Source organism: Amia ocellicauda, chromosome 21, assembly GCF_036373705.1.
Source record: "Amia ocellicauda isolate fAmiCal2 chromosome 21, fAmiCal2.hap1, whole genome shotgun sequence".
In the NCBI taxonomy this organism is placed as follows: Eukaryota; Metazoa; Chordata; class Actinopteri; order Amiiformes; family Amiidae; genus Amia; species Amia ocellicauda.
Window position 1 is genome coordinate 19,183,242 of NC_089870.1, and position 16,305 is coordinate 19,199,546.

Here is a 16,305-nt window from a genome sequence, read left to right on the forward strand (position 1 = left end):
CGGGGAGGCCGCTAGACTTGGGACGGGGTGAGAAATGACCCCGAGACCGTTCTGGACAGTACACTTTCTAGACTGTTATGTAGCTGGTTTTATTAATATCATAGAAAGAATCTTCTCACCTGTCACACACACACACACAAAGCCACTCAGAAATGACTACAGATGTGTCTGCACCTGAGGGTTATATGTGTATGCACCTATATCAATCTATTGTATATGTTTGTAATGGCATGTGAACCCATAGCTTAGTTTAATTGTGTATGTGGGTACATATATATGTATTTACGTATACGTACATAAGTATGTATACATTTATGTAATTTGTACTGGCTTTGACTACCTCTTTTTGTTGCCGTTTTCTGTAACCTGTCGCAAGAAAGATCTCTGCTGTCAAAGAGTGAAAATGAAGTTGGTCACACTTTACTTGTTAATTGACTCCCACTCCCCAGAGTACAGAACACCTCCTTTTGTGATGAAAGTGGCAACCTATCGCCTGAGAGATGCTGAGTCAACCCATAGCATCGCTCTATTAATACCCACGGCTCATCCTTTTGTCAAAGCACTGCTTTCAGGATCTGGGATTTTATTAGAACAAGCAGTTTAAATCAATGTGCCCCCCCTGTCCTTTCAGCACCATAAACAACATCAATCAAGGGTTCTTTCGTTTTTTTCTTATGACTATTCCCTAAAAGATTACAGGTTTGAGCCTGGATTCAGGTCTGACTCATATCTTCCTCCTGTACACAATGCATTCCTCGGCCTCAGTTGCCGTGTACTGTTCTTATCACAGTCTGCATTGTAACACCGCGGGTCCTGTGCATTGAGAGAAAAGAAAAAGAAAAAAGAGTGTTTGCCGGGGTACAGTATCTGAAAACGTCCAAGACTTCATTTCTCACTCGTTTCCTGTTTTTTCCGGTGGTGTTCTTTCCTTTATCTCCCTCACCCCTACGAATGTCAGGCGAGACCTACTCTCTGCTGGAATGCCGCATGAGAACAATTGATTGCCTTGACGCAGCGCGAAGGCCCTGCACCGCGATAAAGCCCCATGATTCACCCTCCGCCAAATTGCCTGTCGTTTATAAAGGAGATATATTGATCTGCATTTCTATTGAGTGTAGCAATCCAACGGCAGAGATGTCTGATATGGGTGAGACTGACTAATGCTGACCCTGTCAACTGCTTATTAGGAAATTTTGGTGCTGCAATAACTATACCACTAGTATTCATTAACCTCAGCGTGAGTGTGTGTGTGTTGGGGGAGGTTTTGGAGTCAAACCTGTATTTCAATGCCTGTAAACCAGTCAGGCATCGACAGAGAGAGATTACAGGAAACCCGTCGATGCTGTTTCGATGCCACATGCTGGGTATCTGTTCGTCAATCAGTGATTCATTAGTGACCAGTAGACTGAGAGTCCCTAACAGACAGGAACCATTAAGTTATAGGCCGTTGTTAGAGTGTGTACTCCTCATAAATAGCTTAGAAACCCGTGGAAAAGTTCCCCACAAACAGTGTCAAGATAATTGCACCCAGTGAAAATGCATATTGAGCCTTGGGCCGCGTTTCAGATGCCTGAGAGAGAAAGCATTTCTCTGCGTAACGTTCCAACCGTACAACAGCCGGCAAACACAAACCAGACAATACACAGAGGACCCGGAGACACACGATCACACGGAGTACACCGCTGAGGTGGAATTAAGTCAATGGAATATAAGGATTATGTAACAGGAGCAGCAGAAGGTGGAGCTGAACTAGTAAATTGAGCCGCGCATTGTACTACAAACGGCATTTGCATTTTTAATGTTGGCGGGAATGATTTACCAGCTTGTTACATTTCAGCTGTAAACTCTGGGTTTCTTCTCATTTTTAAACAAGAGCTACATTCACTTTAATTTATTCAGGCTTTGTGACAGCAGGGAGAACGTTTCTCTCTGTGCTACCCAAAGTCGCACTGCTGCGTGTGTGTGTGTGTTTGGGTGTTGTCAGTCAGGGAATTATGTAATCCAGTACTGCGGTGGCTGTAACAGCTCAGCTCAGAGGAGGGCTAGCATTGTTGGCATTGATAGAATCTGAAATAGGCCAGAAGAACAGAAATATATACGGCTGAAGGAAACATACTTATGATAAATGTCGTGTTTTGAACTGAACGCCGTTTTTTTAAACATCTTTCCTTTGTTTTTGTTGCTCCTTCTGAAAGGCTTCTTAGTTACTCGACGCACTCTATAGATTTATCCTTGGTGTATCGCACATGTATGTAGGTCACGAACAGAATTCTGCTGTTGGAATCCTGAGACAACCAAAAACAAACAGAATATCATAACAAATGAAGCAAAAGACAAAGGAAATATAAAAAATACAGCAGTTGAAGATCCTGTCAGTGGGATTGCTAGAAGAAGCCGATCCAGACAGCCAGGCCAAAACAGAACAGAACAGGTCATACCTGGTGTGTTGGTCCACAACACTAATGTCTCAACAGCTTCCTCTGGGGTCACCATGCAAGAGTGTTTGTCCGGGGAAATTAGCTGCATGCCTTCTACATTTTTAAAGAGCAGTCGGATTTCATCAATGCCTGGATGTCAATAATGCGTTTTCGAAGTGCCTGGCCCACCGACGTTAATGATTGATGCCGTTTAGTTTATAGACCCCTGTTAAGCTGTGCGGCGCTGCGATTGCATCCCTCCAGACGATTTCTGTAATGAGCCACCTGTGACCGGGGGCATTAACGTAGGGGAGACAATGCCACTAAACGGGCTAACGGATGAGTTAAAGAATGAGGTGGAGAAACCTTAGGGGATCTACCACAACGTACCATGTACTGTATAGATATTTGACCTTAATATATAGTAGGAAATCCTGAGAGAAGACTATACATCTAGACACGCTCTAGTCAACATCTACTATGAGATTTCACTCTGGAAACACGCAACGGCAGCCAAGTACGTTATCCATGTGGTATTCAGTCCTACATACTCTGTTTGGGTCCAATCTCAAACCGGCAGTCCACTAGTCAGGCCCTGCTGTTTGTTTTGTCAGGAAATGTAAATTCAGAGTTTCCCCAGCATTGTTGTGGGTTTTTCTTTTGTAGCCAGAAACACTTTTCCAGTGAAATCATTGGACACCAGCCAAGGCAAGCCCATCAATGCGCTGATCCCATTGTACTGTGCGCTGCTGGCAACTTCCGCAGATTTGTTAGTTTTGCCAGATGTGCTTTTTTCTTTTTCCTCAATACAGGCCCATTGTGTGTTTCTATGAATACCACAGAAGAGGGTAGAAACAATAAGGTCACCCAGCGGAGTAATTCTACATCAGAACAGTCCTGTAAGGTCTCAATACCGAGCACTTTCATTTGGCATCGTTAGGAGCTTCTCAGCCAATCACACGTTTAGCGAGAGAACATGGATGTGCTTTTCCAGTTTTTCTAGATAACAAATGCAAAAAGTGTCAGCGGTCAAAAGGCATTAATCTCCGGCCATTTGTTGCTGTCCAAGACCCGAACCAAACTGCTCCGTCAGATTATATACATCGGCTGCACTTTCCTTAGCATCTAGTTTCCTGTTCGTAACTTTCACCAGTGTGTTTGGAGAGATTTAAATTCATGATACATAGCTGCGGCAGGTAAAATAAATATTATTATAAATGATTTGCACTCTTTCAGGTGATAGAAATGCTAGTTTTTGTGTGTGTGCAACTCGCTTGTAAAAATTCCACACGTTTTTGTTTTTTCTACAAGCTGTCAGTCGGCAGCCTTATTTGCTAGGTGATCACAGAGTTGTGTAGAAAGCTCAGGGAAAAATATGAAAGAAAAGAAAACTGCTATAACCATTAAGCACTTTCTCTTTTGAAGCGATGATTCAGAACCAACAATGGCATCAGATCCACGGTTCTTACGTTTGAAGATCGAAGGTAGCTCGTCCCTCCAGAGCTAATAGATTTGATACCGCGAATCACTCTTCAAATATCAAGTGTTGCGAAGAAATCTGTGCTGGTGTGTGCGAGTGTGTGGGCGCAGGGTGCTGGGGGAGGGGCAGACAGAAATGGAGCACTTCCAACCCACTGGTGAAGGACGGGGATGAGAAAACGGCAGTCGCTCCGCGAGATATTTCTGCTGGGAAAAGGGCAGGCAGGGTTGAGTGCCAGCATGGGAGGAGAAACATGAGGAAATGTAGCTCACGGGGTTGAGGGCGGCTGTGGTTGAGATGCTGGGGGTTCATGGCTATGAACTCGTTTCCAGGCAAAGGAGAGATGATTCAGAACCTGCCCGGCCCTGTAGATCCACTGGGGAGAGGACAGTGACCCCTGGAGTGAAGGAGGCAAGCCTCCAATTTTCCAGATATACGCTGAGGAATTGTATATTTCCCCTCAATTAGGGACAGATAAAAAAAAAAAAAAGTATATCATCATCATCATTAGCCCATATCGATCCACTGCTGGATGAAGGCCTCCCCAAGATGTCTCCACTTGTTTCCATGTACCAGGTCTCTTTCCAGGTCCCGCTTTTTCATTTTTTAGGATCCATTCGATGGCTTAGTTTGTCCATCTCTGGTCTGTTGCATTTTAACAGCTCCAATCTTTCAACGACGTCACATAATTTAGTTCGTTCTCTGATCCATTTATTAGTTGCTCTGCCTCTTCTTGTTGTATGTACAGTATGTACAGAAACTGCCAGTAATAAGAAGCTTGGAATAACAATAAAGACTATTAAAAAAATGACGCACAATTTGGCCAACAATAACAGCGGCAAGAATTAATATTTTATATATGTATTACATATATAAAATAGAAATCCTTCCACTGTTATTGTTGGCCATATTGTGCGTCATTCTTTTAATACAGTCATGGTTTCCTTCTGGTGTTTTGTTTTTCACTGGGCCATGTTTGTGTTGAATGTGACCAGTTCCTGGATAGTTTAGCTTCCTAGATTACAGGCTACATTACACTGACTTGACACCTATTTAAAGATAAGAAAAACGAGAAAGAAACAAACAAGCACAAACACAAAAACAAACACAAAAACAAAATAATCAGCTGACACACATTCCAAAGGCAGCATTAACACTGTAGCCTTAATTGCAATGGCCGTTTAAGCAGGAATACACTCGGTTAATGCAAGCTGCCTGCTGCACTGCAACACTGCACCACCGTGACAACTATCAGATCTGAAATGAGAAAGTAGTCTCCCAGGGACTGACGCTTTAATAAACGCCGACTCCGGTGCGGCTGCGGCAGCTTTCTCAATATCCTTAATAACCTCCCGCTAAATCAGTTCTATAAATTTTCAATTACAGAATACAGTTTCCGCATCTCTTGTGTGATTTACTCCACGCACCGAACTATACCAAAGAGCTTTAATTTGTTTAAGACGGGGTTCAGTACATTAAATAATGCCTAAACCTCTCACTCTGCCTCCTTCAGTTTGTCATCGGAGCATTTTTATTGGCCCACATTACTCAGCTTGAGTTTGTTTGTTTGAGTTGTAAGGTATTCCTGTTTCTTCTTCCGGCTCTTGGCATGTTTTCATCAATCTTTCACAATTTTGTAATATAACATGTTGGCAAATATATATGTGTGTGTGTGTGTGTGTGTATATGAGAGAGGCTGAATTATTGCAATATTCATAGCAAGTGCCGTTAGTTATCAACCTGAAAAAAGCACAAGGCAGACGTGCCAAAACAAACAGGCCTTCGAGCCGCGCCAGTTACGAAACCATCCTCCGTTGTAATTTTTTCCCCCTCCACCATTTCTGGATGTTCTGCTGTGTAATTATGCAAATCTTGTTTGAATAATTATATTAATCATTATGATTGAATGCAAAGTTGTACACACAGCACTTCCATATGTTGAGTCTTCGACTAAGAGAGAGAAAGAGAGAGGACTGTGAACGGGGCAGGCTGGCACACACCAATACAATGGATTTATGAACCTGCTCCACTCTAATACATTTCGGTGCTCTTCCCAAGGTAGTTTTGATAATAAACATGCTGGAAGGGAGAGGCTTCCCCTCATAACAGCCAGCAAAGTCAAGAAGACCCTACAGCTCCAACAAACGCCTTCCCTGAAATGAGCTTTAGACTTCCTACCGCCTGATAATAAATACGACAATGTAGACAACATGGAGGCCTTCACCGTTACCAATTTCAGGAGGGTGTTTAATTCGGCACCACCAGCGTTAGTCCATACAAGGACCGTCCTTTCACATGGGTGAGAATTCGGTATTGTGGCAATATGTCCAGGTTGTCAGCATGCCTAGTGGTCCAAAGCCCCTAATCAATATCTCGGGTTTCCCATTCACCAGGCAGGGAAAACCCTCTCTTTAGATGGTCTGGAACAATCTAAAACCCCTCGATTTAAGGCATTTTCTTGCTTTTCATGCCAAATCATCTTCAGTAGTTCCCAGGAACTATTCAAGATGTCTTATTGAAAGGAAGATTGCTCCACATCACCTGAGAACTCCAAGGGAAACTCCCAGCAGCATCTTATTTCCTGCAGAAACTGGTTTTCATGAGCCTGCCTCTGACTGATCTAGATTTGCTAGCAGATTTTTCTGGGGAGATGTTTAAATAATATACCCCAGGCAGTTGAAAGTAATGCATGTTTCAGATTTCCCTGAAGCAGAGCAGTGAGAATACCTTAATTTTATATATATATATATATATATATATATATATATATAATTGATTGAAGTGAGGTGTATTAATATACCTCTTTGCTCCCATTCAAGGACAGAAAATAAGGATACAAGTGCTTTAAAAGCTGATCACTCTGACAGAAAATGCCAAGACGCTAAAAAAAGAAAAGTTAAAGTACTCATTACTGCCAAGCTGGGTGACATGTTTGGTCTTGCAGACACTTAATAATTATAACTGCACAGAAAAAACCTTGCTGGGAAGGGTTGGAGAAGCTCATCCGGACGAGCAGAGAGGGACCTGTACTATTAGGATGTAAAAATTTCCACCAGAATGATACACAGACAAACATCTATTCCAATATATTTTTATTGACATATTACATTCGTCTGTTGGATAATTTCAGAGCTAACTATACAGAGTTTTTTCCCTCTCTTCTCGGTTGGGTGAACACATTAAACATAACGAATGCTTTGGCATACAGACAGTACGAATGCAATACAAGAAAGGATCCTACATGTCTTTTCGATTGATACATCTTTTAGTTCAGGAATGTCAACAATATAATTTCCAGTTTAAATATCTCTCTCTTAAATAATGCCTCTCTCAAACAGCAGTCCTAAGCTTAAACATTTTCTTTCAAGTACGAAATAACTACTGAACATCAAAATATAAATATTGCAGCTTCTGAACATTTTCATAAAACCCACTGTAAAATATAATTTACAAAAATAACAATAATGGATTTGTAAAGTTCACAACCTAAAAGGTAACATGATCAAAACATATATTCTTTGATTAAACAGAATCAACACATACAGCTGTCCGCACTGCTGTAACACGCACTGTTTTTGGCATTCATTACCGTTATTAAAATGCGAATTATTTTCTTTTAAGACTGACAACAGTTTTGTTTTGTTATAAAACATGGCATCGTGTCGAAGTTTTTCTATTCTTAAACGAAACTATTGGCATTTGGGCTGGGCGAACAAATGAATAGTACAGCAACACTAAAGAGCAACTGAGAAACACAAGCAACATGCTTCCAAACTGTTTCTCAGGACATCAGTTGTGACCAAATCCCAAACTATTGGATAAAAATAACCCGGTAACACAAAAAACTAAACAAAGTAACAGCAATTCTCAACTGCAGGGTGGTGGGGAACTAATATTGACAAAAAATCGGAATCACACCGTAGATTGAAATACGAACAGGTGGATGCACGGCCCTGTGGGATACGGGTTTAGCTTTTCCTGGCAGTGTGTGCACAGTTTTATTTACATTTTTATCACTGGTAGCAGGCTGGTCAATAATATCTGTGGTCAATGGGAGGATGACAGTGTCGCGTACTCATCTGTGTGTTTTTGGCCCCTACTAAGTTCAAAAATTAAAATAAATATAGCTCTCCAACGTGCCCACACACAGCCTGTTAACCATTTACTGTCATCGCTGTGCTTTTACCAGTCGCTGTCTTGTTGTCATGCGGTCCTATCATGTCTCATTAGCACGCCTTCCTGAACACAGGGTGAAAGGTCGGCAGGCCTACAGCTCCCGTCTGTTATTGAGTGCAGTCAGTCCTCACCTTCCTGCTCCTTCCTCCCACTGAGAATCTCACTCGCACCACAATTTTGACAAATCTGGCACAAAACCAGCCACTGACTGTACAGCGCTGACTCTCTCACTGACTAACCACTCATCGTTAGTCCAGCCCAAGCCTGGAGAGATACATCTGATACAAAACCAGAATGCAAAAGAACGAGAAGAGTGGGAGGAGGTTTAGGCTGACAATGGGGCTTGGACACCCTTCCCTCTGCGGGTCATTGTTTACATGCATGGCGGCGTGGAAGCTGACAGCTGGTATTCTCCTCCACCCTCCCGTTTGGCAGGAGAGAATCTGCATATGGCGCAGAACTATTATTAATCTTCAAATCGTTGGACAATCAGATCTGCCAAGCAGTGGAATCAGATCTTGATACGATAGGCTGCCCCGTAATCTCTCGCGCGGTCAAAAGAGCCGAGTACACATCACGAGGAAGGGCCGCTAGCACTTTCCACGCCAATCTGAACAGCTCCTGACTGATGAACACAGGACGGGAAACCCTAATGAAATGGGTGGCAACATCGAACGATTGTTGGCTCCAGTGTCAAACACTTGATCATCTGGAGTGAGTGGGGCAGTATTTTATATATCTGTATTTGCAGATTACAGTTTTATCCTGTATGTAACCAAACTGTCACTCATTCCAGCTCTCGATGCTGGTACAATTCACATTTCCATTGCACTCTTTTTTAATACAGCTACAGTCCTTTTACATTTTTTCGTGTTTTTACAGTCCGTGGATGGGATGACAACTGAAGCTTTTGAGCACCTCCTCGGGGCTGGACAGAACCCTGGGGGGCAGAGGAGGTGGTGGTCTTGGTGGTGGTGGTGTGGGAGGGTCTGGGGGTGGGGGGGTAGGCAGGGTCACTCACAGGGCCCGGGGGATGATGGTGAAGGGCAGGATGGGGCTGCTGGCCTCCAGCTCCAGGGCGGTGAGGAAGCACTCAGTGGCAGCGTCGTCGTGGCCCTGCGCCTGCAGCACCTCGCCCAGGCTGTTCCACACGTCGTGGGCCGTGGAGTTAACCTGCACTGCGTCACGCAGGACCTTCTCCGCCAGGCTGTAGCGGCCCAGCTGGTGCAGAATCAGGCCCTGCGAGAGAGAGGGAGACAGCCAGGTCAGCGGGCAGGAAGCTCACAGCCCTGTGGCCTTCGATAATCCCTTACAGTGACTGTGAAGTTCAAACATGAGGGTGTTTTTGAAGCAGATGCAGGGCATTGTGGTGTACAGTCAACACTGCAAGTATTTTCACCTGCAAAATCCCCATCAGGTATATTTCACACTAACAGTGGGTTCAAGACTGTTACCCTTCACCCTTTAAGAAGCACGACAGTATTCACCAGAGATCCAGAGTGGCCCAATTGAAATGTTACACCATGTCTATTTCTGTTCTTTGGAAGAAAAACAAAACAAAACCCACTTCTCTCATCCCATTTTACAGACCGTCCAGCTACAGACCAGGCCAGAGCCGTATCCGCCTGAACCAGGAGACAGATGGTAAAAATAAATGTATAAACAAACAAATAATAAAAATAAATATATATATACAGTACATATACACACACACACACACACACACACACATATATATCAACCGCTTGTCAAACTGCAGAAAATGAGCAACAATGTGACAAGACTGCTGAGGATGAAAAAACCCAAGCTAGGATTTAAACTACATTGACACCGAGTGAAAACCTGCAGAAACGAGATGCTAAGGTTGCGGTTTTGATTGCTGGCCACGCCAAGCTGTCCATTCTGGCCGGCAAACCGATGAGCAGAGAAATACTGGTGTCTCTTATAGTGGGGAAGGAAAAGCCAACTGGGAGGAGGATGGGACGTAAAGGAAAGAAAAAAAATAAGAAAAAACTCTCACATGGCCACCCACAGCGTGGCTCAGTGGGGTCAGAGTGATCCTTAACATAAAAAATAAAAAAAGTATTTATATATTTATGAAGAAAGGGTTACACTTCCACAGGAAACATTATACAATGATACCCAGTGGACTAGCACAGACAGTGATGCGGTTTCACACACATGAGTCACTGGAGCTGGTGTTTTAACCGAGGAGCTGTATTTAGAGAGCAATACAGAGAGAGAGATCCTCTCGGCAGGTTCTCTAGTGGGGGGGCACTATAGTCTTTGTATTTTGTATTTCTTGCAGAAAAAAAAGCCATCGCTCCCCCCTAGGCACCACGTCACCGTGCCAGCACTTCATCCATATAAGTCAAACCATCGCAGCATCGCCATCGTTACTGTACAGAGTCCCGTGCCTAATGCTGCATGGCTTTTTCAACTCCCGGTGTCATTGTTCGCAGCTTCCTCCTGCAGTCACCAAACACGTTCCCACAGGGTGATTATTCAGTCTACCAAGCTGAGAGCCATTGAAACAGACCGCTCCCGAAAAAGAAACGGATGTTGAATAGGCAGTCAGCTCAGCAGTAGAGATTCTCTACACAATGGCAGCCACGCACCGAGAACACATTTTTCAACCTTTGACTTTACACTGGGCTCATCTTAACACCTGACGTGACCACGATTCAATCATAAACAGGAGCTGGACACAGCCCTCGGACTGCTGGCAACACCGAACGCAACCCATTCATGCGACGCAGAACCGCGCAGCAGCCCTAGGTCTTTGTAGTCTGTGTTTACAGTCATTAACTGCACACAGCCCGCCCCTCTCTCTCTCTCTCTCCGCGGCGCTGCTGTTGAGACCGAAGTGCGGAGCTGCGCGGGGCCTGTGGCCAATTAAGGCTTTGTTGTTCCCTAGTGCCCAGCGCCGCCCCCACTCCACACAGCGCTGCCTGGCAATCGCCTGCCGCCTAGCAACTCGCCTCAACAACACCGTCCACACCTTCCCAGTCGGCACGCTCAAAACAGGAGAGTTTTTTCTTGTTTGTTTGATTGCGGGTTCTTTCCATGACTGTGGGCATGATGACATACTGTCACGTGACCACAGAATGCATCAGAAAACAACAGAAGAGTGCCTCTAAATTAAGTTATTTTACCTCAAATAACACTTCAATTCCCCCTTCCCCCACCCTCCATCTCCGAATTCCCCCATGAACACAGACTTCCAATGCGCAAGATTTCTGGAAACGTTGTCTTGTGCATTCAGACGGGGAGTGGATAAGTCATCAACATAAATAGTTCGAACTGTCAGTAGGGTCTTAGGGAGGTTAAAAGTACGCTGAAGGTAATAGGCTTTTTGTCTTCCCAGGCATTAACCTCTAGAGTGAGAATAGAAACAAGGTGCACCTAATATCTGGTATACGGATACTAATCATTCACAGGATTGCCAGATGACTTCCGTTAAAAAGTTAACAACAACATATATATATATTTTTTTCCTTCTCAAGTCTGTTAAGGTGCTACAGAAAGATTTGGGTTTCCAGCTGCAACGCATTAAGCTGGGTTAAGCCGAGCACAAGTGTGGACCGTCTTACACTACTGGCACCCGTCGTGCTTCACTTCACATGACAAAAACTAATAATATAATCTCCCCACTCCTCAAACTCCCACGTGCCTTTTACACAGTTCAAAAAGAAAGCCAGCATAGCAGAGGAGGAAGCGCGGTCTCCAGTATCTGGCAGGCCAAAGAGATTGTAGAGTGCTTTAAAAGGAACGAGAGGGGAAAAAAACAACAACAACAGCTTGGAACCAATAACTACACCTACACAATCCCCATCCCCGGCCCCTCATACATATACATCGAGTGAAAGCGATATTCTGACCCATGTGGACCACTGAAATGAACCCTCAGGCGCTGAATCGTGACACACGTTCCCCTGAGAGCAGTCTCTGTGTGTCCCAGCATCTGCCGGAGCCAGGGTGTGTGTGCGTGTGTGTGTGTGTGTACACAGAGTAATCAGAGCAGGATCACCTAATGACCGCACTTCTTTTATTTTTATGAACTAGAGAAAAGGTTAATTATGTAAGGTTTTAGCCCACAGACAAACGCTGCAGGCTCAGCCAAGAAGTCAATAATTCATGGCCTGCGATTAGAAGGCTACGTTCACTTTGAAAATGAACACAGTGGCATAATTGAAACAGGGCTAGTTGTTCTTTACACCATCGTGAATAAATAAATATTCAACGGGACAAAATTCTACACTTAAAATTAGTTGTTTTATTCCCCAAACGGCCCTCTGTTCCCTTCCCGACCCAGCACCGCGCCCACACAAACGTGCCTGGCTGAGAACGACGGAGACGGACAGTAGTTCTTCGTGCGCTGTGTTTGGCCCAGGCAGGTCCGGGGGAATGCGGTTCAAACCCAGCTCAGCCACACGCGTGTCATTTTGACCTCGGATCTCTTCTGACCCAGGCTTCGCGAATCGAAAGGGTAGGGAGACATCCTGAGGCACACTGCAGCCTCCATGACTTGACCCAGCAACGTGCTGTATGCAACCGTGCACCCATTTTGTAGAGGTGTATGTGTAGTCATTGTGAGGAACTCCAGAGTAGACTTGCACAGAGAATCTCACCGCCTCTCGGGGGAGAATCACAATATCAGAGGGAATGTTACTTCTGAAGCAGCACTGCCCCGAACACGCCGCCTGTCGGTAACAATTGTGTTCTTGAGCACTCCGTCTCAATTAATAGAGTGTGGCATTGTAATCAAACCCGAGTATCAAACAACGCAGGGCAGGAGCAAACATCAAAATAGTGCCTTGAAGCGTGGGGTCACAAAGACTGAACTGTTTTCAAAACCTGCAGTATTAGAAGTGAAAGTCTTGTCCACAGGGGAATTCAGTTGGCTTCGCAAATAAGAACAAACAGAAGCGTAAACACTTTGTCATCACTGCTGTCCTAGTCGGAGTAACACAAGACGAATAGGAACAGGCACTTTAAACGCACATCTTTCTCTGTGCATTTCCAAAAGGAATCTAAAAGGAAGTTGGCATATTTCTCCTTCAATATAAAAGTAAGAGAAATCACAGGGAGTTTGGTCTATTACCAGCATTGCAGTGAACTTTTGAAATATCAATTGAAATTAAAAATGTCTGTTTGGGGAAACTGGAAAAGAAAATACATTTGCTTAGTAGTAGTACTGCCAACATGGATGGATTTTGAGGGTTCACATGTCTACCAACGCAATTATAACAACATGATAATACATTTCTGGAAATACGTCCCAAAGAACACTTCTGGGATGAACTGGAGCCGTGAATAAAGAGACTTTGAAATACTGTTGTTTACTAGATTGTGTCTGTTGTCCTGATACTTTTGATATTAGTCTTTTCTGATGCACAGTCAGAATTACTCCGTAACAGAAAAATCCCCCAAAGTATCTGTAAATAAATGAAATGTATGTTTCACGTAACAGTCACCACCAGGCAGAAATATTCCCCGCACACAGCCATCCCAGTTTCCATGTGGCTTTGAAATTCCTTGAGCAGCTTGTGAAAATGTGCCTTGAAAGGGAATAGCTAAGACTCACATTGTAATTGGGATGCGTTCCTCAATGGCGTGGAGTTAAAAAAGATATTTAAGATGCATTATGTCCTCTAAACTAGTCTGATGTTGTAAAAAGAAAACATCTCCAATCTCTGCTTTCTCCAACAAGAAAACATACCATCAGAAATACATACATTATATACAATATATTTGTGAATCCAAACTTTAGTTATACTACTGAGTGTTGGGTGGGCTTAGCTTCACATTTCAGTGTTGGCTAGGCTTGGTGTTCAGGTACCATTAGGGTTTAGCACGGGGTAAATTACCTATTGATGCAACACAATGGGGCGAAGGGATTACCTTCGATCACAAATAATGCAAAATCCTGTTGCAGGTCGAAGTCTGTATTCCTGCTTTTGAATGTGTGGAAATATAACACCGGCCAGCGGGAATCAATACTTGGAGAAAGTCCAGACGCAAACAAAAGACACATAATAGGATTAAATAACACACAACACGTAGACATACAGAGAGGCATGCAGATGTGGTTTAAAATATCATAACAGACATCGATTTTCAAAGCTGTTGTTGACATCAAAGAGTAGGGCAGCGGGCTGAGTCCTACTTTAACGAAGTGTCTGAGGGAGTGTGACGGGCCTGTTAGTAAAAATTACAACACTAACACCGGGGGAAGAGAACACTTTAAAACCGACTTAAGAGAGACGTTAACAGGACACAATGTCTGTGTTAAAAATGTTATTTTCTCTGCAGTGCCAGTGAATGTAACACCACAGAGAACACAAATGAACATGACTTTCACACACTGTCTAAAAGGCTTTTCTGAGGACAAAATGCTGCTGACAAATGCCCCTAGTTTAAATAAACCCTTCGACACAGACTTCATTCTCAAAAAGCTTGAGTTAGCTTAGCTTTCTCCCCAACCTCTATCTACACAGCAGTGTCTTAGAGAGGGCCTTCCCTCTTATAAGGTTCTGGCAAACAGCAGATTTAATGCAGTCTAATTAAAGAGAGAGCAGAAGACTGCAGTTGCATCAGAAATATTGAGCAGCCGAGCAGCCCCGCTGACAAACGCACTTGATTCTGTGAATGTTGTAATGACGGTTTAATCGATTTAACTGGGACCAGCATTCAGTCACCAGTGAATGTAATTCACAGATATAATTCAATCAGCACAATGCACGCTGCAGCAGAGACGAAATCATCTTCATTAAGGGAGGGGTTTTCTTAAACAATCCTGATGAATCACATCTTCCAGCCTGTATTTTACAGTGTGAGAGAAAAAACTTATCAGCACCCCCTATCTGCAAGATCGGTTACTTCCCCATACCCTACACTTCATTATGGTTTATTTAAACATATTTCGATGCCAGTGATGATTCTCCTTTAATCTAGGTTTTTCAAAGCCGAACATACAATCTTCTACATGTGCATCACATTATAAGCATGAATTTCAACATTTAAGGTTGATTCAGTGTAATGTGAATCCACTGGTCTAAAGGGACAATTGTAACAATGCCTACATCTCAAGGAGTTGTTGAAATTATGTATATGTATGTGATAATACCAATTCACCACACTCAAACTTTACAGGATTTGTTTTGCATTATCATTATTATTATTAGGCAATTGCTAAGAAAATCCCAGTAGAAAATCTCCTTGGAGTCCTAAATTTTGTAGCTGCAATACTGATATATATATATTAGTTATATAATCGGTTTGCTTTTTTTTTTTTTTTTCCTATTCTTTTGAAATTAATTTTGTCCCACAGGAGCTGAGCACATGCATTCACTATTCTGGTGATTTAGATTCTCATCTTCCCTTGAAAGTGGGACATGGTGGAAGACTTGTGGTTTCCTCTATTTTTATTTCAATTTCTTGTCCCAGTCGCAGGCTCAGAGCACATTTCTTTATTTAATAATAAACTCCCTTTTCAAAATCTGTAAAATAATCTGTAGTTCTGAGGCAACATTTGTAGAAATCGGAGCGTCTGAGATGGGAGCTGTGCTTTCAGATGCCCATTGCTGACGAGAAGTAGGTTTGGGAACTAATTTCACTCTTTTGGATCAGTAAATGTTCTTAATACAATTACTTAAAAAAGGACTTCCCTTTTGTGTGGGGAAAAAAGCCAACCTGGGGCACAAACATCTGACAAACCATCCTCATGAAAACACAAAAGCTGAAAAATATAGACTCCCCAACAGCAAAAACTTCCATTATTCAAAGCCTTCCCTTATCCCATTACTAGCAGATGAGCTGCTTCACAAATGGGTGCTTATACGTGCAAGCCCGGGAGTCTTATACTATCTCTTTTAGACACAGACAATAAAGCACAAATGTAGGTTTCCCAGGTTAGGTTTATTTTTTGTTTTAATCTTTTTGAAATGTTAAATTAGAGAGACTCCTCAGAGCTGCCACCTAATTAGCCACAGAAAGACATGACATTAACGAACGTCTGAACTCTCTCTGCTGTGCGGTTTCTGGTTGGCGGCCGCGGCGCTATCTTGTGCGTACGGCTTCCAGAAAGTGAACCTGTTCGCCATTTGTCGACTTTGACTCGAACGTATCTCCTGTTGCCAGAGAGGAGAAATTTAAGCTTTCACTCTACTTGATCCTCCGTCTCACTCGGTCTCCGGGGACGCATGAGAAATACCTGCCTGAATAATGCAT

The 16,305-nt window shown here is 43.3% G+C and overlaps 1 protein-coding gene across 2 annotated transcripts in view; it reads right to left on the minus strand.

Annotated features, from left to right (window-relative positions):
- Nucleotides 1-6,974: 6,974 nt before the first annotated feature.
- ttc7b (tetratricopeptide repeat domain 7B) overlaps nt 6,975-16,305 on the minus strand; it is a 43,476-nt gene continuing 34,145 nt past the window's right edge. For both annotated transcript variants that reach the window (XM_066694087.1, XM_066694086.1), the window contains one exon: nt 6,975-9,312. In XM_066694087.1, the coding sequence (XP_066550184.1) occupies nt 9,091-9,312 (222 nt within the window). In that variant the 3' untranslated portion in view covers nt 6,975-9,090. The remainder of the gene's footprint in view (nt 9,313-16,305) is intronic.